The sequence below is a fragment of the Pseudophryne corroboree genome, chromosome 8 (assembly GCF_028390025.1).
Source record: "Pseudophryne corroboree isolate aPseCor3 chromosome 8, aPseCor3.hap2, whole genome shotgun sequence".
NCBI classification, from domain to species: domain Eukaryota; kingdom Metazoa; phylum Chordata; class Amphibia; order Anura; family Myobatrachidae; genus Pseudophryne; species Pseudophryne corroboree.
The window spans coordinates 59718656-59744454 of record NC_086451.1 but is presented as its reverse complement, the minus strand read 5'-3'; the positions used below and the strand labels follow the sequence as shown (position 1 = coordinate 59744454).

The 25799-nt window shown below is 48.0% G+C and overlaps 1 protein-coding gene and 1 pseudogene across 4 annotated transcripts in view; both read left to right on the top strand.

The window, feature by feature from the left end:
• Nucleotides 1-1460: 1460 nt before the first annotated feature.
• Nucleotides 1461-25799, top strand: part of NTMT1 (N-terminal Xaa-Pro-Lys N-methyltransferase 1) — a 57416-nt gene continuing 33077 nt past the window's right edge. Inside the window, exons 1-2 of one of the 4 annotated variants that reach the window (XM_063936474.1) lie at nt 1461-1560; nt 5668-5840. In XM_063936474.1, coding sequence (XP_063792544.1) covers nt 5679-5840 — 162 coding nt within the window. In that variant the 5' untranslated portion in view covers nt 1461-1560; nt 5668-5678. The other 3 variants (XM_063936472.1, XM_063936471.1, XM_063936473.1) reach the window with 3 other exon arrangements.
• On the top strand, nt 16777-16894 carry LOC134951830 (5S ribosomal RNA; annotated as a pseudogene).

Here is a 25799-nt window from a genome sequence, read left to right as displayed (position 1 = left end):
AGGGATAGGCTGCAGGAGGGGAAGGTTAGGGTTAGGCTGTGGGAGGAAAGGGTTAGGCTGCAGGATGGGGTGGGTTATGGTTAGGCTGCGGGAGGGGGTGGTTATGGTAAGACTGTGGGAGGGGACGGTTAGGCTGCCGGAGGAGAGGTTAGGGTTTGGCTGTGGGGGGGGGGGGCTGTTAGGGTTAAGCTACGAGATGAGGTGGGTTAAGGTTAGGCTGCGGGAGGGGGTAGTTATGGTTAGGCTGTGGGAGGGGACGGTTAGGGTTAAGGGCCCCATAAACTACCGCAACATGTCCGTCTGGCATGTCGCAGGCGATCACCCTGGCAGCCTCCCGGGGGGCAGGATCGCCCAAGATACATTGTACCCTGCCTTCTTGCATACGATGTATCTTACCTAATCCTGGGCGATCCCAGCCATGCCCCCACGTCGGATCAGATTAAATGTGCAGCACATTCAATCTGGAGGATCCGATCCGATGCTCACGGGAACGCGCATCGGATTAGATACACCTCCAAAATGCCCGATTTCATCCGATATATCGGGCCAAATGCCCGAAATTGGATGAAATCAGGCATTATCGTCATAGTGTATGGGGCCCTTCAGACTGCAGGAGGGGATTGTTAAGGTTAGGCTGAGGGAGGGGTGGATGCTTAGGCTACAGGAGTGGACGCGTTGGGTATACATTGCCGGCGGTCGGGATCCCAACAATCAGCATACCGATGCCAGGATCCCGGCCGGCAGAATGCCAGCAGGGGTGGCGAGTGCAACAAAGCCCCTTGCGGACTCACTGAGCTCAACGCAAGTTCTATTCCCACTCTATAGGTGCCTAGGACACCCACGACTGAGAACAGCCCATTAGTCAGTATTCCGGCTGGCGGGGCTGTGAGTGCTCAGGGTCCCGCCGTCAGTATGCTGACTGCCGGGATCCTGTGCACCAGCAACGTAACCGCATCCCGAGTGTACGGATAGGGATAGGCTGCGGGATGTGATGGTTAGGGTTAGGCTGTGGGATGGGGAGAGTTAAGGTTTGGCTGCACAGGTGGCTGTTAGGGATAGGCTGCAGGGGGGATGGTTAGGGTTAGGCTGCAGGAGGGGGGGGGGATGGTAAGGGTTAGGCTGCGTGGGGGGTATTAGGGTTAGGCTGCGTAGGGGAGGATTAGGCTGAGGTAGGGGATTAGTGTGGCAGTGTCGGGGCAGTTGTCATCCCCTGGTAACATTTAGGAATAGGGGTATGGATGATGCACCCTCCTTATTCTGTTAGTGCTGAGGCTGATGACCTGGCTCCCTGCAGGAGCTGCCACACAGCATTTTCTTCCCTCCCCGGTGACCACCGTCACACACTCCCCTAGGAGTGACTGCAGGGATCAGAACCGTTCCAACATGCGGTTTATACACAATCCCCCAGCGCAACTGTGATATGCAGTCCGGGCAAGACTGAATGACGTCACCAGCTGCCGGCCGCACTATTGGATAGCGGAGCTGTCACTCTTGTCGAAGCAGCGTTCTAGTTAGACATCTGCTATGTGACGCCGCTGGCTGTGATTGGCTGTTCTTGCTGTACGATATATGATTGGTTAGTTGGGCGGAAGTGTGCGGGATATGTCGCTCACATGCGCCCCCTGGCTAGTAGTCACGTACATTACTTAGTCGTTGGTCCTGTCGGGTGGCAGAGTGTCCGGCCTGGGGGTGCCAGTGAGTATCAGGCATGTGTGTTCTGTGCGCGTACACTGTCCCATAGTCATTCAGATTCAACTACAAGCACACTGATCCCCTTCCTGCCCCAGTGCTGTCACACTGATCCCCTGATTCTACTTGTCCCAGTGCTGTCACATTGGTCCCCTGCCCCAGTACTGTCACACTGATCCCCTGATTCTACTTGTCCCAGTGCTGTCACACTGGTCCCCTGCCCCAGTGCTGTCACACTGATCCCCTGCCCCAGTACTGTCACACTGATCCCCTGCCCCAGTACTGTCACACTGATCGCCTGACCATATACTTGCCCTGGTATTGTCATACTGATCCCCTGACTCTATATACCCCAGTACAGTATAATAGTTTGGAATCACCAGCGGAAGTACTGTAAGAGTGATGGCCCAGTACACTGAAAGTAATGGCCAGATTATGTTTGCCACATTGCAGAACATTGAGCACATTCAGCATGAAGTGGTCTTTACAGCCCTTTTATACGTTACCTAAACACTTCACGGCCTATACGGCAGACGGGCGACTCGATGGCGGGGGGGAGCTAAGTTTCTTTACTTCCCCCGTCACCCGGCTCCATATGTGTGCATGCTAATATAGACGAGATTGTCCATACTGGCCTGCATGCACAAGCGACCCGGCACCAACGATGAACGAGTGTGGGGCCGCGCATCGTTCATCGTTGGTGCCTACACACTGACCGATATGAACGAGTTAACGAGAACGTTCATATAGATCAGTGAAATCGCTAAGTGTGTAGGGCCCATAACTGTAAATTGCATCGTTCAGCGTCATTCCAACATTTCTCTGCAGCTCTGTAAGATCGTAATATATTTCTCACTCTGCTGTAGACAGCTGCAGCTCCCCCAACATCACAGGTGTGATGGAATCTGATTCAGACCATTAGGCTGTGACATCCCTGCTCCTGACCCTGTGTACGGATCAACCAATTTAGGTCTGCCCATCTGTGAGTCACTCCGGACCCCACCTAGTGTTAGCAGTAAATACAGTAATCGGGTATAAACTTCCAGGTAATAAACCAGGGATGTGATTGGCATAAAACGGTCAGCCGTAAATGACATTAGAAAATACCAGATTTGCATGGAATGCAGAGAAGCGGGTAAGTATCTTACCGGAGAGACTGCGTAGTACGTACAATGGGTATGGTAAAGGAACCCATATATCTGGCAGGTCTCTGGGCAATTCCCCGTTCTACTAGTGCCTGGTCCGGGGATATCCAACATGTTCTCCATTCACTAAGTCCCACCAAAAAATCATCGGGATCAGTGAGAGAGGGATGTTTAACATGCTGGTTTTCTCCGACTTCTGGACGGATTGCTGATAATCGTTACCGGCAGATCAGTTTGTCAGAACGGGTAATCCGCCATTAGATATGCTTTAAGTATAAGAGAGATGCGTCATCATCAACTTGATTATCTAATAACATAATAATAATAGTACCCCCGCCAACGAAAAAAAGTACTACCAGCTCTAACGCTCAGAGCCTAGGCCAGTGTCAGCAAGAGTGGGAGGTGTGTGAAAATCATGTACCCCCTGAAAATGAGGATGCCACCATGGGGCTATTTAAGTAGGACTGGGGGCACAGTTGCAGGTCGGAATTCCCAAGGGGGATCCAGCCCTCTACCCAACCAGCCCCTATAAATAAACAGCTCTATTTTAGAAGCTATTGGTGGTGGTAGGCTGTTTAAATTTTTTTTATATATATATATATATATATAACACACTATTGGGTCTGGCACTCCTCGTTCCCGCTGGGTATCCGCTTCGGTGCCCTCCCTGAGCAAAGTGGCTCTGTATATGGTGAGTAGAAGGCGGCACTCAGGAGGCTTTCACAAACGTAGAAAACGTGCTTTAATGTGCGTCAACGTTTCGGGAGTCGCACTCCCTTCCTCAGGACACAGCAAAACGGTTTTGCTGTGTCCTGAGGAAGGGAGTGCGACTCCCGAAACGTTGACGCACATTAAAGCACGTTTTCTACGTTTGTGAAAGCCTCCTGAGTGCCGCCTTCTACTCACCATATATATATATATATATATATATATATATACAGGTTGAGTATCCCATATCCAAATATTCGGAAATACGGAATATTCCGAAATACGGACTTTTTTGAGTGAGACTGAGATAGTGAAACCTTTGTTTTTTGATGGTTCAGTCTACACAAACTTTGTTTAATACTCAAAGTTATTAAAAATATTGTATTAAATGACCTTCAGGCTGTGTGTATAAGGTGTATATGTAACATAAATGAATTGTGTGAATGTAGACACAGTTTGTTTAATGCAAAAAGTTATAAAAAATATTGGCTAAAATTACCTTCAGGCTGTGTGTATAAGGTGTATATGTAACATAAATGCATTCTGTGCTTAGATTTAGGTCCCATCACCATAATATCTCATTATGGTATGCAATTATTCCAAAATACGGAAAAATCTGATATCCAAAATTCCTCTGGTCCCAAGCATTTTGGATAAGGGATACTCAACCTGTATATATATATATATATATATATATATACACAAATTTGCTTGGTGTACTACAGGTCACAACAATCCTTAAACTGCTGATACCCGGACTTGAGTATAGAGATACATAAACATACCTTTATTACCCTACATTTAAGTGTCAGATACCTATAAGGGAACTAAACATAGCCATTTTGGTTTGCGCCATGTGTAGTTCTAAAAAGCACATTTTACTCTTGTGCATAAGACTAGTCTCCGATTTCCCCCCCTTCCCCCCGTTCTCTGCTTTAACAGGGTAGCAGGGAAATTCCGTGGAGTTTTATTTTACCATTGCGATTCAAAGTTGAGCCAGAAGGCGTCTCTCTCTAAATCTGTCTGTACATTTTAAATATTCTCCCCCCCCCTACACTGCTCACCCTGGAACATGTGTCTGGAATTACTCCTAAGTGTACCTAATGCCCTTAGTGCCAGCTGTAATACAGAAGCACCTCCCTCCTGGCATGGTGCGGGGAGTAACAGGGAGAAACCCAGTTATCTCTTGCGCTATACTGTATATTATTATATGTACTGTATGTTATTCAGCTATGCAGTATAGCCTCAGTTATATTACTGTCACTGAGCGGCTTTGATTGCTCTCTGACAAAGGACAGTTAGAATCCAGTTGATGTGTACGGGTTCCAGCACATTCTTGCACACTGAACCATGCTAACGTATGATCCACAGCATGCCTCCACTTCTGTCCATTCTCTATCCGGAGACGCTATCACCTGCTGTAGTTCTCTCTCTAGCAAAAGGCCGGCGTTATTCTTGGATGTGTAGCATGTATGGTATGTGTGAACGCTGCAATGTAAGGGGAATCGCTTTTCCTGCCAGTTTGCTATTTTGGCAGATGGGGCCTCGGGCTTGGGCTAACCTCACTAAGGTCACCCTTAGGCTGCTTCAGGCCCCTGTGCTCATCTTACACGTGCCGCAAAGTCAACTGATTTGTTTCCCCTCTTGTTGCCTGATGACGACTGCACGATTATATTATCCCCGGCCACGCCCTTTATGGCAGACTGCGATGCAGATAGAGGTGCGTGGTAGGATCTAAGCCCTGGCGCGGCTGATATCCAGTGTAGTGAACTGTCACAGCTAATACTCTGCATTGCAGGAGTAGAATGCTCTGTGCAGTGTACTCTAATCCTTGATCACTTTGGTGTGGAAAGCTTCATAGGCAGAGGTCGAAGAAAGGCACTAAACACATCTGAACCAGCCTTAGGCCGTTCCAAATAAATCTTTCAGCCGGAGTAGTTGGGTATTTAAAGAAGCAACAGACAGGAGACGGGTGACGGGACAGGACGCTTTATACAAACCTCTAGAAGGGCACTTGGCGGAAGAGAGTGCGGGAATAGTCTATTATCAGAACAGATCATTTTATAGAAACTGTCACCTAAAATTTGGGGTAATCTGAATCCTTTTTCTTTTCTGTGTCATTTAGTTATTTCCATAATGTCAACTGCTCCAGCGGAAGATGAGACCCAGTTTTACTGTAAAGCGAAGAAGTATTGGAAAAATGTCCCCGCCACGGTCGATGGAATGCTCGGAGGATATGGGCATATATCCAGTATAGATATCAATGGCTCGAAAAAGTTCCTACAGAGGTTTCTCCGAGTGAGTATAACTGGTGGCTCTGAGGAGGATTGTGGTGCAATAGACCAATAATTACATATGCTGTGCCTGGATCTCGGAAATCGGGATGCAGGATAATTAGTTCTGTCTGAGAATAATATTGCTAGAACCCAGGGGATCTGATTGCTAACTTGGAGCCTATCCGTTAACCACTTAACTGACTATTTTTTTTCCCACAAAAACCTCTCAGAAATTGTTTATGAGTGAATTAGGTGAAGAACGTGAATTTAACCCTATTCAAAATGATTTTAGTTTAAAAAAAGAAAAGAAGAATTGTTTTAATTTTTTGTCAAACATCGGAACATTGTTCGGGAACATCACGACCATTGGAACATCGGTAACATTGCGATTTTAGTTTTTAGAGCCCAGACAGCTGCCAGGTACACAGGGGTGGTCTGGAGGTGGCTTGGGGGCGATGATTTACACTTACTAGCGGCTGCCATTGTCTGCAGCTGCTGCAGGTGGGGGATCCTGATGTGCTGACTGATCAGCAATGATCGGCAACGCGGCAACACTGGGGACTGGGTGCTGGAAGACAGAAGGCCCTTCCGGTCCCTTTGTGAGCAGCAACGGAGGAAAGATCCCTTCCCTGACGCTGCTAACACTGTTTATCTGACTGGTCGCATCCTGTGCGTCCAGGTCAGATAAAGCACTTGCAGGCTTCATCTGATGCGACCATGCCAGGCACCTGGTTAAGAAGGCTGGAGGAGGGGAAACACGGGCTAAAGCTTTATTGAAGTCTGACATATAAAGGCGGAAAGATTAGGTGGTTATTCGGAATCCTAAGGGTTATGATGGAATAATCTTTTAGCAGGATGTATACTCTCTTACTTTCACCCAATGCCTAGTCCTGCTCTGGGGCACATAAAGCAGAACCTGTAGCAATGGAAGAGGTCAGTGTGCCCCCTTCAGTGTTGGTGTCCGGAGGCGACCGCCTACCATTGTCTCCTGTATTTACACCCCGCCGCGTCAGGTCTCGTCCCATAGATGTTTATGCCAGAAAATAGTCCATACAGTACCAAATGGTCCTCAGTGACTCAGACATATTAGTGGGCAGCTGTAACGCTCAAACGGAACAACCTCTGTGCCTTATCAGTGCTGGCGGAGGCTGACGGGCAGGATTTTTCCGGCATGTAAGAAAACCTAATACCAAAATAAAACTCGACGGCTGTAGACACAGAAGTGATGGGGTTAAATAGAAACTATGTGCAATGTGCAGATACATAAAATATAGTAATATTCCGGAATATATCATAAATTGTATGTGCTCTTTTAATCAGCTGAGGTATAACCAGCACGTGGTTTTCCCAGCCCGGCCTGACACGTGACCTCCTGCTGTATTACAGCAAACCACTACAGACTGCCAAAGCCTTACACCAATCTCGGGGGTGCAGAGACGTAATATGTTCCCTCTGTCAGTACATGCAGAATCCATTATAATAAGTTATGTCTAGATGTAGAACCATTATACACTATTCACTGCTGCAAAATAATTATTTACATATGAGGATCTTGTGTTTTATCCTCTTCCCCCACCTTTATAATCTCTCTGCCCGGTAATTCATCTTCTTGTTACACTACCCTTTTGCGGCAGTAGTAGGGAATAAAAACCAAACATTTTGTTGAATCATACTTAGAAATAATGAACGTCAGCAGATACACTGTAGGACATCCTGCATATCACATATAGGGCAGTATTCAATTCAAATCGGAACTGCCGTCATGTCGGAAAGACGGCAGTTTCCGACTTTTTTAGGTTGGAAACTGTTCCGACCTATTCAATTGGGCTGCCATTTCTCTTACGTCCTAGAGGATGCTGGGGACTCCGTAAGGACCATGGGGTATAGACGGGCCCCGCAGGAGACATGGGCACTATAAAGAACTTTAGAATGGGTGTGCACTGGCTCGTCCCTCTATGCCCCTCCTCCAGACCTCAGTTAGATCCTGTGCCCAGAGGAGACTGGGTGCATTACAGGGAGCTCTCCTGAGTTTCTCTGAAAAAATAATTTTGTTAGGTTTTTTATTTTCAGGGAGCACTGCTGGCAACAGGCTCCCTGCATCGTGGGACTGAGGAGAGAGAAGCAGACCTTAAATGATAGGCTCTGCTTCTAAGGGCTACTGGACACCATTAGCTCCAGAGGGAGTCGGAACGCAGGTCTCCCCTCGCCGTTCGTCCCAGAGCCGCGCCGCCGTCCTCCTCACAGAGCCCGCCCGAAGATAGAAGCCGGGTGAGTATAAGAAGAAAGAAGACTTCAGATCTTCTCTGAGGTAACGCTGCGCCCCATTGCTCTCACACACGGCAGGCACTGATGGGTGCAGGGCGCAGGTGGGGCGCCCTAGGCAGCAATTTTGAACCTCTAGGACTGGCTAAAATGAATATATAGGCTCCAAGGGCTGTATATAGTAAATCCCCCGCCAGTATTTAAAAAATCGAGCGGGACCGAAGCCTGCCGCTGAGGGGGCGGAGCTTGATCCCTCAGCACTAACCAGCGCCATTTTCTCCACAGACACTGCAGAGAAGCTGGCTCCCCGGACTCTCCCCTGCTGAACACGGTGACACAGGGCAGAAAAGAGGGGGGGGGGGGGGGTACTTGTAAGGCTCAGTGGGTGTATTATATGCACATAAATATATAAAAGCGCTATTTATCTGGGAATTGGTTTTTCCAGTGTCAGTTGGCGCTGGGTGTGTGCTGGTATACTCTCTCTTTGTCTCTCCAAAGGGCCTTATTGGGGATCTGTCTCCATATAAATATCCCTGTGTGTGTGGGGGTGTCGGTACGAGTGTGTCGGCATGTCTGAAGCGGAAGGCTCTTCTAAGAAGGAGGTCGAGCAGATGATTGTGGTGTCTCCGTCGGCAACGCCGACACCTGATTGGTTGGACATGTGGAATGTTTTAAATGCAAATGTGACATTATTACATAAAAGGATGGACAAAGCAGAGTCCAGGGAAAAAGCAGGGAGTCAATCCATGGCTTTGAATGTGTCACAGGGCCCTTCAGGGTCTCAAAAACGTCCCCTATCCCAAATAGCAGACACTGATACCAACACGGATTCTGACTCCAGTGTCGACTACGATGATAGAAAGTTATTTTGTGTGGAACCGCACTAGTCGAACAATTATTATAAATGCTGAGATAATGAAATACCAATATGCAAACAGTTGAACAGTTAACAAATAATTCTTAAACTGTTATTGATTGGCGGTGCTCCCAGGAATTTTGTAGGTGAACTACAATTTGTAAAGAAAGAAGAAAAAGACAAAAAACCTTTTTGTTGGGAGCACTCTTTTGTTATGTGTGAAGTGGTATGTGTAGTGAGAAATATTAAAACTTAACCTTTAATAAATCCTTGAATAAAAAAACTTTTTTGGTCAAAAAATTGAGACTCGTGTCAGATGTTATCTGTGTATAAAAAAATCTTATTTAACCTTTTTAACAAATGAGGTATAAGATAAATGAATAGGTGAAAATATCAAAGAGGTGGTGGAGGATACCGAATGGTCTCTTAAAGTCCCAGGTATCCAGGAAATCACTGTGCATGCCTAAATTATGGATATCTTTGGTAGGAGATATAGGCAGAACGTCTAAGGTTTAGAACAAGGAAATCAAGATGTAATAATAATGGAGCTGTAGGGTAGTTAAACTTCCCTTGGTAGCGGGGGGGGGGGGGGGGGGGGGGGGGGGGGGGGAAGAAAGGGAAAGGAGGAAGGGAAGGGGGGTTTGGAAGAGAAAATAAGTCTGGTATTGGAGATCCAAAATTATACTTAACGCGACCACGCTGTGTGCGGCCAGTGTAGACCAGACATCCCCCAGGCGTGCACCCGCTGACTCTCACTGTCAGCGGGTGCACGCCTGGGGGATGTCTGGTCTACACTGGCCACACACAGCGTGGTCGCGTTAAGTATAATTTTGGATCTCCAATACCAGACTTATTTTCTCTCCCCCACAAACAATATACTCCTGCAGCGGCAATATACAGCTACAGGATTACTGTACAAAGTATTTACTGACTGTACCATCTCCCCGCCCATGCCCCTATGGACATCATTTATCGATATGCTACTTTGCTATTTATTATAATTTCTCTGACGTCCTAGTGGATGCTGGGAACTCCGTAAGGACCATGGGGAATAGACGGGCTCCGCAGGAGACTGGGCACTCTAAAAGAAAGATTAGGTACTATCTGGTGTGCACTGGCTCCTCCCACTATGACCCTCCTCCAGACCTCAGTTAGATTTCTGTGCCCGGCCGAGCTGGATGCACACTAGGGGCTCTCCTGAGCTCCTAGAAAGAAAGTTTATTTTAGGTTTTTTATTTTACAGTGAGACCTGCTGGCAACAGGCTCACTGCATCGAGGGACTAAGGGGAGAAGAAGCGAACCTACCTGCTTGCAGCTAGCTTGGGCTTCTTAGGCTACTGGACACCATTAGCTCCAGAGGGATCGACCGCATGGAACTGGCCTTGGTGTTCGTTCCCAGAGCCGCGCCGCCGTCCCCCTTACAGAGCCAGAAGCAAGAAGAGGTCCGGAAAATCGGCGGCAGAAGACTTCGGTCTTCACCAAGGTAGCGCACAGCACTGCAGCTGTGCGCCATTGTTCCTCATGCACACTTCACACTCCGGTCACTGAGGGTGCAGGGCGCTGGGGGGGGCGCCCTGAGGGCAATATATGACACCTTGGCTGGCAAATCTACATCATATATAGTCCTAGAGGCTATATAGATGTAAAATTACCCCTGCCAGTATTCCAGAAAAAGCGGGAGAAAGTCAGTTGAAAAAGGGGCGGGGCTTCTCCCTCAGCACACTGGCGCCATTTTATCTTCACAGTGCAGCTGGAAGACAGCTCCCCAGGCTCTCCCCTGTAGTTTTCAGGCTCAAAGGGTTAAAAAGAGAGGGGGGGCACAAAATTTAGGCGCAATATTGTATATACAAGCAGCTATTGGGAAAAATTCACTCAATATAGTGTTAATCCCAAAATTATATAGCGCTCTGGTGTGTGCTGGCATACTCTCTCTCTGTCTCTCCAAAGGGCTGTGTGGGGTCCTGTCCTCAGTCAGAGCATTCCCTGTGTGTGTGTGCGGTGTGTCGGTACGGCTGTGTCGACACGTTTGATGAGGAGGCTTATGTGATGGCAGAGCAGATGCCGATAAATGTGATGTCGCCCCCTGTGGGGCCGACACCAGAGTGGATGGATAGGTGGAAGGTATAAACCGACAGTGTCAACTCCTTACATAAAAGGCTGGATGACGTAACAGCTGTGGGACAGCCGGCTTCTCAGCCCGCGCCTGCCCAGGCGTCTCAAAGGCCATCAGGGGCTCAAAAACGCCCGCTCCCTCAGATGGCAGACACAGATGTCGACACGGAGTCTGACTGCAGTGTCGACGAGGTTGAGACGTATACACAATCCACTAGGAACATCCGTTACATGATCCCGGCAATAAAAAAATGTGTTACACATTTCTGACATTAACCCAAGTACCACTAAAAAAGGGTTTTATGTTTGGGGAGAAAAAGCAGGCAGTGTTTTGTTCCCCCATCAAATGAGTGAATGAAGTGTGAAAAAGCGTGGGTTCCCCCGATAAGAAACTGGTAATTTCTAAAAAGTTACTGATGGCGTACCCTTTCCCGCCAGAGGATAAGTTACGCTGGGAGATATCCCCTAGGGTGGATAAGGCGCTCACACTTTTGTCAAAAAAGGTGGCACTGCCGTCTTAGGATACGGCCACTTTGAAGGTACCTGCTGATAAAAAGCAGGAGGCTATCCTGAAGTCTGTATTTACACACTCAGGTACTAGACTGAGACCTGCAGATAGTGCTGCTGCAGCGTGGTCTGTAACCCTGTCAAACAGGGATACTATTTTGCGAACATAAGACGTCGTCTTATATATGAGGGATGCACAGAGGGATATTTTGCCGGCTGGCATCCAGAATTAATGCAATGTCCATTCTGTCAGGAGGGTATTAGAGACCCGACACTGGACAGGTGATGCTGACTTTAAAAGGCACATAGAGCCTTATAAGGGTGAGGAATTGTTTGGGGATGGTCTCTGGGACCTCGTATCTACAGCAAGAGCTGGGAATTTTTTTTTTACCTCAGGTTTCCTCACAGCCTAAGAAAGCACTGTATTATCAGGTACAGTCCTTTCGGCTTCAGAAAAGCAAGCGGGTCAAAGGCGCTTCCTTTCTGCACAGAGACGAGGGAAGAGGGAAAAAGCTGCACCAGTCAGCCAGTTCCCAGAATCAAAATTCTTCCCCCGCTTCCTCTGAGTCCACCGCATGACGCGGGGGCTCCACAGGCGTAGCCAGGTACGGTGGGGGGCCGCCTCAAAAATTTCAGCGATCAGTGGGCTCGCTCACAGGTGGATCCCTGGATCCTTCAAGTAGTATCTCAGGGGTACAAGCTGGAATTCGAGGCGTCTCCCCCCCGCCGTTTCCTCAAATCTGCCTTGCCGACAACTCCCTCAGGCAGGGAGGCTGTGCTAGAGGCAATTCACAAGCTGTATTCCCAGCAGGTGATAGTCAAGGTGCCCCTACTTCAACAAGGACGGGGTTACTATTCCACACTGTTTGTGGTACCGAAACCGGACGGTTCTGTGAGACCCATTTTAAATTTGAAATCCTTGAACACATACATAAAAAAATTCAAGTTCAAGATGGAATCGCTCAGGGCGGTTATTGCAAGCCTGGAGGAGAGGGATTACATGGTATCCCTGGACATCAAGGATGCTTACCTACATGTCCCCATTTACCATCCTCACCAGGAGTACCTCAGATTTGTGGTACAGGATTGCCATTACCAATTCCAAACACTGCCGTTTGGACTGTCCACGGCACCGAGGGTCTTTACCAAGGTAAAGGCAGAAATGATGATACTCCTTCGAAAAAAGGGAGTTTTAATTATCCCGTACTTGGACGATCTCCTTATAAAGGCGAGGTCCAAGGAGCAGTTGTTGGTCGGAGTAGCACTATCTCGGGAAGTGCTACAACAGCACGGATGGATTCTATACATTCCAAAGTCACAGCTGGTTCCTACCACACGCCTACTGTTCCTGGGGATGGTTCTGGACACAGAACAGAAAAAAGTGTTTCTCCCGCAGGAGAAAGCCAAGGAGCTGTCATCTCTAGTCAGAGACCTCCTGAAACCAAAACAGGTATCGGTGCATCACTGCACACGAGTCCTGGGAAAAATGGTAGCTTCTTACGAAGCAAAATTCCATTCGGCAGGTTCCATGCAAGAACCTTTCAGTGGAACCTCTTGGACAAGTGGTCGGGATCGCATCTTCAGATGCATCGGCTGATAACCCTGTCTCCAAAGACCAGGGTATCTCTACTGTGGTGGCTGCAGAGTGCTCATCTTCAAGAGGGCCGCAGATTCGGCATACAGGACTGGGTCCTGGTAACCACGGATGCCAGCCTTCGAGGCTGGGGGGCAGTCACACAGGGAAGAAATTTCCAAGTACTTTGGTCAAGTCAGGAGTCGTCCCTACCCATAAATATTTTGGAACTGAGGGCCATTTACAATGCCCTAAGTCTGACAAGGCCTCTGCTTCAAAACCAGCCGGTACTGATCCAATCAGACAACATCACGGCAGTCGCCCATGTAAACCGACAGGGCGGCACAAGAAGCAAGATGGCGATGGCAGAAGCCACAAGGATTCTCCGATGGGCGGAAAATCACGTCTTAGCACTGTCAGCAGTGTTCATTCCGGGAGTGGACAACTGGGAAGCAGACACGACAACTTCCTCAGCAGACACGACCTACACCCGGGAGAGTGGGGACTTCATCCAGAAGTCTTCCAACTGTTGGTAAACCGTTGGGAAAGGCCACAGGTGGACATGATGGCGTCCCGCCTAAACAAAAAACTAGATATTGCGCCAGGTCAAGGGACCCTCAGGCAATAGCTGTGGACGCTCTAGTGACACCGTGGGTGTACCAGTCGGTTTATGTATTCCCTCCTCTGCCTCTCATACCAAAGGTACTGAGAATAATAAGAAAACGAGGAGTAAGAACGATACTCGTGGTTCCGGATGGGCCAAGAAGAGCTTGGTACCCAGAACTTCAAGAAATGATATCAGAGGACCCATGGCCTCTACCGCTCAGACAGGATCTGCTACAGCAGGGGCCCTGTCTGTTCCAAGACTTACCGTGGCTGCGTTTGACGGCATGGCGGTTGAATTCCGGATCCTAAAGGAAAAGGGCATTCCGGAAAACGTCATTCCTACGCTGATAAAAGCCAGGAAAGAAGTAACCGCAAACCATTATCACCGTATTTGGCGAAAATATGTTGCGTGGTGTGAGGCCAGGAAGGCCCCAACAGAGGAATTTCAGCTGGGTCGTTTTCTGCACTTCCTACAGTCAGGGGTGACTATGGGCCTAAAATTGGGTTCCATTAAGGTCCAGATTTCCGCTCTGTCGATTTTCTTCCAGAAAGAACTGGCTTCACTGCCTGGAGTTCAGACATTTGTAAAGGGAGTGCTACATATTCAGCCCCCTTTTGTGCCTCCTGTGGCACCTTGGGATCTCAACGTGGTGTTGAGTTTCTTAAATCACATTGGTTTGAGCCACTTAAAACTGTGGATTTGAAATATCTCACGTGGAAAGTGGTCATGTTATTGGCCTTGGCTTCGGCCAGGCGTGTGTCAGAATTGGCGGCTTTGTCATGTAAAAGCCCTTATCTGATTTTCCATATGGATAGGGCAGAATTGAGGACTCGTCCCCAGTTTCTCCCTAAGGTGGTATCAGCTTTTCACTTGAACCAACCTATTGTAGTGCCTGCGGCTACTAGGGACTTGGAAGATTCCAAGTTACTGGACATAGTCAGGGCCTTAAAAATTTATATTTCCAGGACGGCTGGAGTCAGGAAAACTGACTCGCTTTTTATCCTGTAGGCACCCAACAAAATAGGTGCTCCTGCTTCTAAGCAGACTATTGCTCGCTGAATTTGTAACACAATTCAGCTGGAGCATTCTGCGGCTGGATTGCCGCATCCTAAATCAGTAAAAGCACATTCCATGAGGAAAGTGGGCTCATCTTGGGCGGCTGCCCGAGGGGTCTCTGCTTTACAATTTTGCCGAGCTGCAACTTGGTCAGGGGCAAACACGTTTGCTAAATTCTACAAAATTGATACCCTGGCTGAGGAGGACCTTGAGTTCTCTCATTCGGTGCTGCAGAGTCATCCGCACTCTCCCGCCCGTTTGGGAGCTTTGGTATAATCCCCATGGTCCTTACGGAGTTCCCAGCATCCACTAGGACGTCAGAGAAAATAAGATTTTACTCACCGGTAAATCTATTTCTCGTAGTCCGTAGTGGATGCTGGGCGCCCATCCCAAGTGCGGATTGTCTGCAATACTTGTATGTAGTTATTGCCTAACTAAGGGTTATTGTTGAGCCATCTGTTGAGAGGCTCAGTTATATTTCATACTGTTAACTGGGTGTAGTATCACGAGTTATACGGTGTGATTGGTGTGGCTGGTATGAGTCTTACCCGGGATTCAAAATCCTTCCTTATTGTGTCAGCTCTTCCGGGCACAGTATCCTAACTGAGGTCTGGAGGAGGGTCATAGTGGGAGGAGCCAGTGCACACCAGATAGTACCTAATCTTTCTTTTAGAGTGCCCAGTCTCCTGCGGAGCCCGTCTATTCCCCATGGTCCTTACGGAGTTCCCAGCATCCACTACGGACTACGAGAAATAGATTTACCGGTGAGTAAAATCTTATTTTATTTCTCTATTGCATGTTTTCTACCATCTTTAGCATTTGATTGTAAGATATTCCTATGTCAGTTCCTAAGGTTGAAGCAATCTCTCTGAGAGCCAGCCCTGAGCTCTAAATCTATACTATGTGATTCATCTCTTTAAATATTTTCTAATGCTATGTTAGTCCCTAACAGGGGGTCATAAGATTCAAGTAATTGTCTTGCGAGCCAGCCTTGAGCTCTAAAACATATATATATATATATATATATATATTTTTTTTTTTTTTTTTTTGATTCATTATTTCTGTTCCTTTATTCATGGAACAAACAGCAGTGCACATTCTTTAATGCTTCTTTTGTTCTGCTTATGGTGCAAATAACAGTGCACATTCTCCAGTGTTTTCATTGATTGTGTGCTTTTCAATTCAGTGTAAGCCAGCCCTGAGCTCTTAATATACCTGTGTGCATTGAATTTGCTATATATATATATATATATATATATATATATATATATATAGGTAGGTATGTGGGTGGGTAGGTATGTGGTGGTCCGGCACTCTTTGGTAGGCAGAGTAGCTTGGTCCGGTGCCCGTGCTCACGTTTTCACGTAATCGTAGTAGGGTAAATGCCCGGCACTCTGGACTCAATAAATGTAGTAAATGATGGGCCCTCCGGTACTGTATATAAACATAATCTCTTGAAAGTACTTTCTCTATACTATCACTTAGTAATCATTTGAGCGGTGTGTAGAGTCTCCCATGATCATTTATCTTCCCAATTTTTGAGATATATATATTTAACACCTCTTCATTATATGATTTTCTCTCCCTTTTCTATTTCTACTTACTCACCACACACTCTTCTCTGGAAATATCTTTCGGACTATTTTTGGTCGTGATCTATGCAAAGTACAATAAGCAGAGTGTGACTTATCTTTTTCCTTCACTAACGGCCCACGGCCATACTACCCTGAATACGCCCGATCTTGGAAGCTAAGCAGAAATGGCCTGGTCAGTACTAGGAAGGGAAACCTCCTGAGAATACCAGGTGCAGTGGGCCATTTTTAAGGAAAAGAGCTGTATAACTCAGAATAATTTCCACACACTCTCTTACTTGGAAATAACTATTTCAGACTAATATGGCACCGACCTATTAAAGTACAGAACTAGTGGTGGTCTCCTCCTTTCCTTTTCTTCTCCCTGTTTTCCTCTCATCTCCTCTATCATTGGCCCACTGTCATACTACCCTGAATACGCCCGATCTTGTCCGATCTCGGAAGCTAAGCAGGCATGGCCTGGTCAGTATCAGGACGGGTAACTTCCTGAGAATACCAGGTACAGTGGGCCACTCTCCATCCAATACCCCTCAACCCTCCCTTTCCCTTCCAAACCCCCCTTCCCTTCCTCTTCCTCCTTTCCCTTCCCCCCCCCCCCCCCGCTACCAAGGGAAGTTTAACTACCCTACAGCTCCATTATTATTACATCTTGATTTCCTTGTTCTAAACCTTAGACGTTCTGCCTATATCTCCTACCAAAGATATCCATAATTTAGGCATGCACAGTGATTTCCTGGATACCTGGGACTTTAAGAAACCATTCGGTATCCTCCACCACCTCTTTGATATTTTCACCTATTCATTTATCTTATACCTCATTTGTTAAAAAGGTTAAATAAGATTTTTTATACACCGATAACATCTGACACGAGTCTCAATTTTTTGACCCAAAAAGTTTTTTTATTCAAGGATTTATTAAAGGTTAAGTTTTAATATTTCTCACTACACATACCACTTCACACATAACAAAAGAGTTCTCCCAACAAAAGGGTTTTTTGTCTTTTTCTTCTTTCTTTATAAATTCGACTACGATGATGCAAGGTTACACCCAAGGGTGGCAAAAAGTATTCATTATATGATTATTGCAATAAAAGATGTTTTGCATATCACAGATGACCCCTCTGTCCCTGACACGAGGGTACACATGTTTACGGAAAAGAAACCTGAGGTGACATTTCCTCCATCTCATGAGCTGAACGCATTATTTGAAAAAGCTTGGGAAACTCCAGACAAAAAACTGCAGATTCCCAAAAGAATTCTTATGGCGTATCCTTTCCCGGCACAGGACAGGGTACGGTGGGAATCCTCACCCAGGGTAGACAAGGCTTTGACGCGCTTATCCAAGAAGGTGGCGCTACAGTCTCCAGACACGGCAGCCCTCAAGGATTCTGCTGATCGCAGACAGGAAACGACTTTAAAATCAATTTATACACATACGGGTGCTTTGCTCAGACCGGCAATAGCATCGGCTTGGGTTTGTAGCGCGGTAGCAGTTTGGACAGATACCTTGTCAGCTGATATTGATACCCTAGATAGGGATACCATTTTATTGACCTTAGGTCACATCAAAGACGCAGTCTTATATATAAGGGACGCTCAGGGAGACGTCGGCCTACTAGGTTCAAGGGCCAACGCCATGGCGATTTCTGCTAGGCGAGCACTGTGAACCCGCCAGTGGATGGGTGATGCCGACTCAAAAAGGCATATGGAAGTTTTACCTTACAAGGGTGAGGTTTTATTTGGGGAAGGTCTCACGGACCTGGTTTCCACAGCTACCGCGGGTAAATCTACTTTTTTGCCTTATGTTCCCCCACAGCAAAAGAAAACGCCACAGTATCAGATGCAGTCCTTTTGGTCGCATAAGTCCAGAAGAGGTCGGGGCTCTTCCTTCCTCGCCAGAGGTAAGGGTAAAGGGAAAAGAATGCCTGCTACGGCCAGTTCCCAGGAACAGAAGTCCTCCCCGGCTTCTACTAAATTCACTGCATGACGCTGGGGCTTCACTGAGAGAGCCCGCTCCGGTGGGGGCACGTCTTCGACTCTTCAGCCACGTCTGGGTTCAGTCGGACGTGGATCCTTGGGTGATGGAAATTGTATCCCAAGGCTACAAGCTGGAATTCGAAGACGTGCCTCCCCGCCGATTCTACAAATCGGCTTTACCAACGTCTCCCCCAGAGAGGGAGATAGTTTTAGCTGCAATTCAAAAGCTGTGTCTACAGCAAGTGATTATCAAGGTTCCCTTAATACAACAGGGAAAAGTGTACTATTCAACCCTATTTCTCTATCGTCCTAGTGGATGCTGGGGTTCCTGAAAGGACCATGGGGAATAGCGGCTCCGCAGGAGACAGGGCACAAAAAGTAAAGCTTTTTCAGATCAGGTGGTGTGCACTGGCTCCTCCCCCTATGACCCTCCTCCAGACTCCAGTTAGATTTTTGTGCCCGGCCGAGAAGGGTGCAATCTAGGTGGCTCTCCTAAAGAGCTGCTTAGAAAAAGTTTAGCTAGGTTTTTTATTTTACAGTGATTCCTGCTGGCAACAGGATCACTGCAGCGAGGGACTGAGGGGAGAAGGAGTCAACTCACCTGCGTGCAGGATGGATTGGCTTCTTGGCTACTGGACATCAAGCTCCAGAGGGACGATCACAGGTACAGCCTGGATGGTCACCGGAGCCGCGCCGCCGGCCCCCTTGCAGATGCTGAAGTCAGAAGAGGTCCAGAATCGGCGGCTGAAGACTCCTGCAGTCTTCTAAAGGTAGCGCACAGCACTGCAGCTGTGCGCCATTTTCCTCTCAGCACACTTCACACGGCAGTCACTGAGGGTGCAGGGCGCTGGGAGGGGGGCGCCCTGGGAGGCAAATGAATACCTATAAAGGCTAAAAATACCTCACATATAGCCCCTAGAGGCTATATGGAGATATTTAACCCCTGCCTGATTTTTCTAAATAGCGGGAGACGAGCCCGCCAGAAAAGGGGCGGGGCCTATCTCCTCAGCACACGGCGCCATTTCCTCTCACAGCTCCGCTGGTCAGGACGGCTCCCAAGTCTCTCCCCTGCACTGCACTACAGAAACAGGGTAAAACAGAGAGGGGGGGGCAAATTTATGGCGATATTTTGATATAACAAAGCAGCTATAAGGGAGCACTTATTATAAGGCTATCCCTGATATATATATAGCGCTTTTGGTGTGTGCTGGCAAACTCTCCCTCTGTCTCCCCAAAGGGCTAGTGGGTCCTGTCTTCGTTAGGAGCATTCCCTGTGTGTCTGCTGGGTGTCGGTACGTGTGTGTCGACATGTATGAGGACGATATTGGTGTGGAGGCGGAGCAATTGCCAAATATGAGGATGTCACCCCCTAGGGAGTCGACACCAGAATGGATGCCTTTATTTATGGAACTACGGGATAGTGTCAACACGCTAAAGCAGTCGTTTGACGACATGAGGCGGCCGGACAATCAATTAGTGCCTGTCCAGGCGACTCAAACACCGTCAGGGGCTGTGAAACGCCCTTTGCCTCAGTCGGTCGACACAGACCCAGACGCAGGCACTGACTCCAGTGGTGACGGTGACGATTCAACCGTATTTTCCAGTAGGGCCACACGTTATATGATTTTGGCAATGAAGGAGGCGTTACATTTAGCTGATACTACAGGTACCACTAAACAGGGTATTATGTGGGGTATGAAAAAACTACCTATAGTTTTTCCTGAATCAGAAGAATTAAATGACGTGTGTAATGAAGCGTGGGTTGCCCCTGATAAAAAGCTGATAATTTCAAAGAAATTATTGGCATTATACCCTTTCCCGCCAGAGGTTAGGGAGCGCTGGGAAACACCTCCTAGGGTGGACAAGGCGCTAACACGCTTATCTAAACAAGTGGCGTTACCCTCTCCTGAGACGGCCGCACTTAAAGATCCATCAGATAGGAGGATGGAAAATATCCAAAAAAGTATATACACACATGCAGGTGTTATACTACGACCAGCTGTAGCGACTGCCTGGATGGGCAGTGCTGGGGTAGTTTGGTCAGAGTCCCTGATTGAAAATATTGATACCCTGGACAGGGACAATATTTTACTGTCGTTAGAACAAATAAAGGATGCATTTCTTTATATGCGTGATGCACAGAGGGATATCTGCACACTGGCATCACGGGTAAGTGCTATGTCCATTTCGGCCAGAAGAGCTTTATGGACGCGACAGTGGACGGGCGATGCGGATTCAAAACGGCATATGGAAGTTTTGCCGTATAAAGGGGAGGAGTTATTTGGAGTCGGTCTATCAGATTTGGTGGCCACGGCTACAGCCGGGAAATCCACCTTTCTACCTCAAGTCACTCCCCAACAGAAAAAGGCACCGACTTTTCAACCGCAGCCCTTTCGTTCCTTTAAAAATAAGAGAGCAAAGGGCTATTCATATCTGCCACGAGGCAGAGGTCGAGGGAAGAGACAGCAACACGCAGCTCCTTCCCAGGAACAGAAGCCCTCCCCGGCTTCTACAAAAGCCTCAGCATGACGCTGGGGCTTCTCAAGCGGACTCGGGGACGGTGGGCGGTTGTCTCAAAAATTACAGCGCGCAGTGGGCTCACTCGCAGGTAGATCCCTGGATCCTGCAGATAATATCTCAAGGGTACAGGTTGGAATTAGAGACAGATCCACCTCGCCGTTTCCTGAAGTCTGCTTTACCAACGTCCCTCTCCGAAAGGGAGACGGTTTTGGAAGCCATTCACAAGCTGTACTCTCAGCAGGTGATAGTCAAGGTACCTCTTCTACAACAAGGGAAGGGGTATTATTCCACTCTTTTTGTGGTACCGAAGCCGGATGGCTCGGTAAGGCCTATTCTAAATCTGAAGTCCTTGAACCTGTACATAAAGAAGTTCAAGTTCAAGATGGAGTCACTCAGAGCAGTGATAGCGAACCTGGAAGAGGGGGACTTTATGGTATCCTTGGACATCAAGGATGCGTATCTCCACGTTCCAATTTACCCCTCACACCAGGGGTACCTCAGGTTCGTTGTACAAAACTGTCACTATCAGTTTCAGACGCTGCCGTTCGGATTGTTCACGGCACCTCGGATCTTTACAAAGGTAATGGCCGAGATGATGATTCTTCTTCGAAGAAAAGGCATATTAATTATCCCATACTTGGACGATCTCCTAATAAGGGCGAGGTCCAGAGAACAGCTAGAGATGGGATTAGCACTGTCTCAAGAAGTGCTAAAACAGCACGGGTGGATTCTGAATATTCCAAAATCCCAGTTAATGCCGACAACTCGTCTGCTGTTCCTAGGGATGATTCTGGACACGGTTCAGAAAAAGGTTTTTCTCCCGGAGGAAAAAGCCAAGGAGTTATCCGAGCTTGTCAGGAACCTCCTAAAACCAGGAAAGGTGTCTGTACATCAATGCACAAGAGTCCTGGGAAAAATGGTGGCTTCTTACGAAGCAATTCCATTCGGCAGATTCCACGCAAGAATTTTCCAAAGGGATCTGTTGGACAAATGGTCAGGGTCGCATCTTCAGATGCACCTACGGATAACCCTGTCTCCAAGGACAAGGGTGTCTCTTCTGTGGTGGTTGCAGAGTCCTCATCTATTGGAGGGCCGCAGATTCGGCATACAGGATTGGATCCTGGTGACCACGGACGCCAGCCTGAGAGGCTGGGGAGCAGTCACACAAGGAAGAAACTTCCAGGGAGTATGGACGAGCCTGGAAACGTCTCTTCACATAAACATTCTGGAACTAAGAGCAATATACAATGCTCTAAGCCAGGCAGAACCTCTGCTTCAGGGAAAACCGGTGTTGATCCAGTCGGACAACATCACGGCAGTCGCCCATGTGAACAGACAGGGCGGCACAAGAAGCAGGAGTGCAATGGCAGAAGCTGCAAGGATTCTTCGCTGGGCAGAGAATCATGTGATAGCACTGTCAGCAGTGTTCATCCCGGGAGTGGACAACTGGGAAGCAGACTTCCTCAGCAGACACGATCTTCACCCGGGAGAGTGGGGACTTCATCCAGAAGTCTTCCACATGCTGGTAACCCGTTGGGAAAGACCAATGGTGGACATGATGGCGTCTCGCCTCAACAAAAAACTGGACAGGTATTGCGCCAGGTCAAGAGATCCGCAGGCAATAGCTGTGGACGCGCTGGTAACGCCTTGGGTGTACCAGTCGGTGTATGTGTTTCCTCCTCTGCCTCTCATACCAAAAGTATTGAGAATTATACGGCAAAGAGGCGTAAGAACGATACTAGTGGTTCCGGATTGGCCAAGAAGGACTTGGTACCCGGAACTTCAAGAGATGATCACGGAAGATCCGTGGCCTCTACCTCTAAGGAGGGACTTGCTTCAGCAGGGTCCCTGTCTGTTTCAAGACTTACCGCGGCTGCGTTTGACGGCATGGCGGTTGAACGCCGGATCCTAAAGGAAAAAGGCATGCCGGAAGAAGTCATTCCTACTTTGATTAAAGCAAGGAAGGAAGTAACCGTGCAACATTATCACCGAATTTGGCGAAAATATGTTGCGTGGTGCGAAGATCGGAGTGCTCCGACGGAGGAATTTCAACTGGGTCGATTCCTACATTTCCTGCAATCAGGATTGGCTATGGGTCTCAAATTGGGATCTATTAAGGTTCAAATTTCGGCCCTGTCGATTTTCTTTCAAAAAGAATTGGCTTCAGTCCCTGAAGTCCAGACCTTTGTTAAGGGAGTGCTGCATATACAGCCTCCTGTGGTGCCTCCAGTGGCACCGTGGGATCTCAATGTGGTTTTGGACTTTCTAAAATCTCATTGGTTTGAACCACTAAAGAAGGTGGATTTGAAATATCTCACTTGGAAAGTGACCATGCTTCTAGCCCTGGCTTCTGCCAGGAGAGTATCAGAATTGGCAGCTTTATCTTACAAAAGCCCATATCTGATTTTCCATTCGGACAGGGCAGAACTGCGGACTCGTCCGCATTTTCTCCCTAAGGTGGTGTCAGCATTTCATCTGAACCAGCCTATTGTAGTGCCTGCGGCTACAAGTGACTTGGAGGACTCCAAGTTACTGGACGTTGTCAGAGCATTAAAAATATATATTGCAAGGACAGCTGGAGTCAGAAAATCTGACTCGTTGTTTATATTGTATGCACCCAACAAGATGGGTGCTCCTGCGTCTAAGCAGACGATTGCTCGTTGGATCTGTAGCACAATCCAACTTGCACATTCTGTGGCAGGCCTGCCACAGCCTAAATCTGTAAAGGCCCACTCCACAAGGAAGGTGGGCTCATCTTGGGCGGCTGCCCGAGGGGTCTCGGCATTACAACTTTGCCGAGCAGCTACGTGGTCAGGGGAGAACACGTTTGTAAAATTTTACAAATTTGATACTCTGGCTAAGGAGGACCTGGAGTTCTCTCATTCGGTGCTGCAGAGTCATCCGCACTCTCCCGCCCGTTTGGGAGCTTTGGTATAATCCCCATGGTCCTTTCAGGAACCCCAGCATCCACTAGGACGATAGAGAAAATAAGATTTTACTTACCGATAAATCTATTTCTCGGAGTCCGTAGTGGATGCTGGGCGCCCATCCCAAGTGCGGATTATCTGCATAAATTGTACATAGTTATTGTTAACTAATTCGGGTTATTGTTGAAGGAAGCCATCTTTCAGAGGCTCCGCTGTTATCATACTGTTAACTGGGTTTAGATCACAGGTTGTACGGTGTGATTGGTGTGGCTGGTATGAGTCTTACCCGGGATTCAAAATCCTCCCTTATTGTGTACGCTCGTCCGGGCACAGTACCTAACTGGAGTCTGGAGGAGGGTCATAGGGGGAGGAGCCAGTGCACACCACCTGATCTGAAAAAGCTTTACTTTTTGTGCCCTGTCTCCTGCGGAGCCGCTATTCCCCATGGTCCTTTCAGGAACCCCAGCATCCACTACGGACTCCGAGAAATAGATTTATCGGTAAGTAAAATCTTATTTTGTGGTCCCGAAACCGGATGGCTCGGTCAGACCCATTCTAAACTTAAAATCCCTGAACCTGTACTTAAAAAGGTTCAAGTTCAAGATGGAATCGCTCAGGGCAGTGATCTCCTGCCTGGAAGGGGGGGATTTTATGGTGTCACTAGACATAAAGGATGCATACCTTCATGTCCCCATTTATCCTCCTCATCAGGCGTACATGAGATTCGCTGTACAGGACTGTCATTACCAATTTCAGACGTTGCCGTTTGGGCTTTCCACGGCCCCGAGGGTTTTCACCAAGATAATGGCGGAAATGATGGTACTCCTGCGCAGGCAAGGAGTCACAATTATCCCGTACTTGGACGATCTCCTGATAAAAGTGAGATCAAAGGAATAGTTGCAGAAAAGCGTGTCGCTCTCCCTGAGAGTGCTGCAGCAACATGGCTGGATCCTAAATCTACCAAAGTCACAGTTGGTTCCAACAACTCGGCTGTCTTTCTTAGGCATGATTCTGGACACAGAACAAAAGAGGGTTTTTCTCCCGATGGAAAAAGCCCAGGAACTCCAGAACATGGTCAGAGACCTGTTAAAACCAAAAAGAGTGTCAGTCCATCAATGCACTCGAGTACTGGGGAAAATGGTGGCGACCTACGAGGCCATCCCCTTCGGCAGGTTTCATGCAAGGACTTTTCAGTGGGACCTTCTGGACAAGTGTCCGGGTGCCACCTTCAAATACATCAGAAAATAACCCTGTCCCCGAGGGCCAGGGTGTCTCTCCTGTGGTGGCTGCAGAGTGCTCACCTTCTAGAAGGTCGCAGGTTCGGCATTCAGGACTGGGTTCTGGTGACCACGGACGCGAGCCTCCGAGGATGGGGAGCAGTCACACAAGGAAGGAATTTTCAGGGACTGTGGTCAAGCCAGGAGGCTTGTCTACACATCAACATACTGGAATTAAGGGCCATATACAACGGCCTACGACAAGCGGTGAATCTTCTTCGCGACCTACCGGTTCTGATTCAATCAGACAACGTCACAGCCGTGGCTCATGTAAACCGCCAAGGCGGGACAAGGAGCAGAGTGGCAATGGCGGAAGCCACCAGGATTCTGCGCTGGGCAGAAAATCACGTAAGCGCTCTGTCAGCGGTATTCATTCCGGGCGTGGACAACTGGGAAGCAGACTTCCTCAGCAGACACGATCTCCATCCAGGAGAGTGGGGACTTAATCAAGAAGTCTTTGCAGAAATTGCAAGTCTTTGGGGACTTCCTCAAATAGACATGATGGCATCACGCCTCAACAAGAAGCTTCGGAGGTATTGTGCCAGGTCAAGGGACCCTCAGGCAGTAGCGGTGGACGCCCTGGTGACACCATGGGTGTTTCAGTCCGTCTATGTGTTCCCTCCTCTTCCTCTCATCTCAAAAATATTGCGAATCATAAGACGAAAAAGAGTACGGACAATACTCTAGAGATGAGCGCCTGAAATTTTTCGGGTTT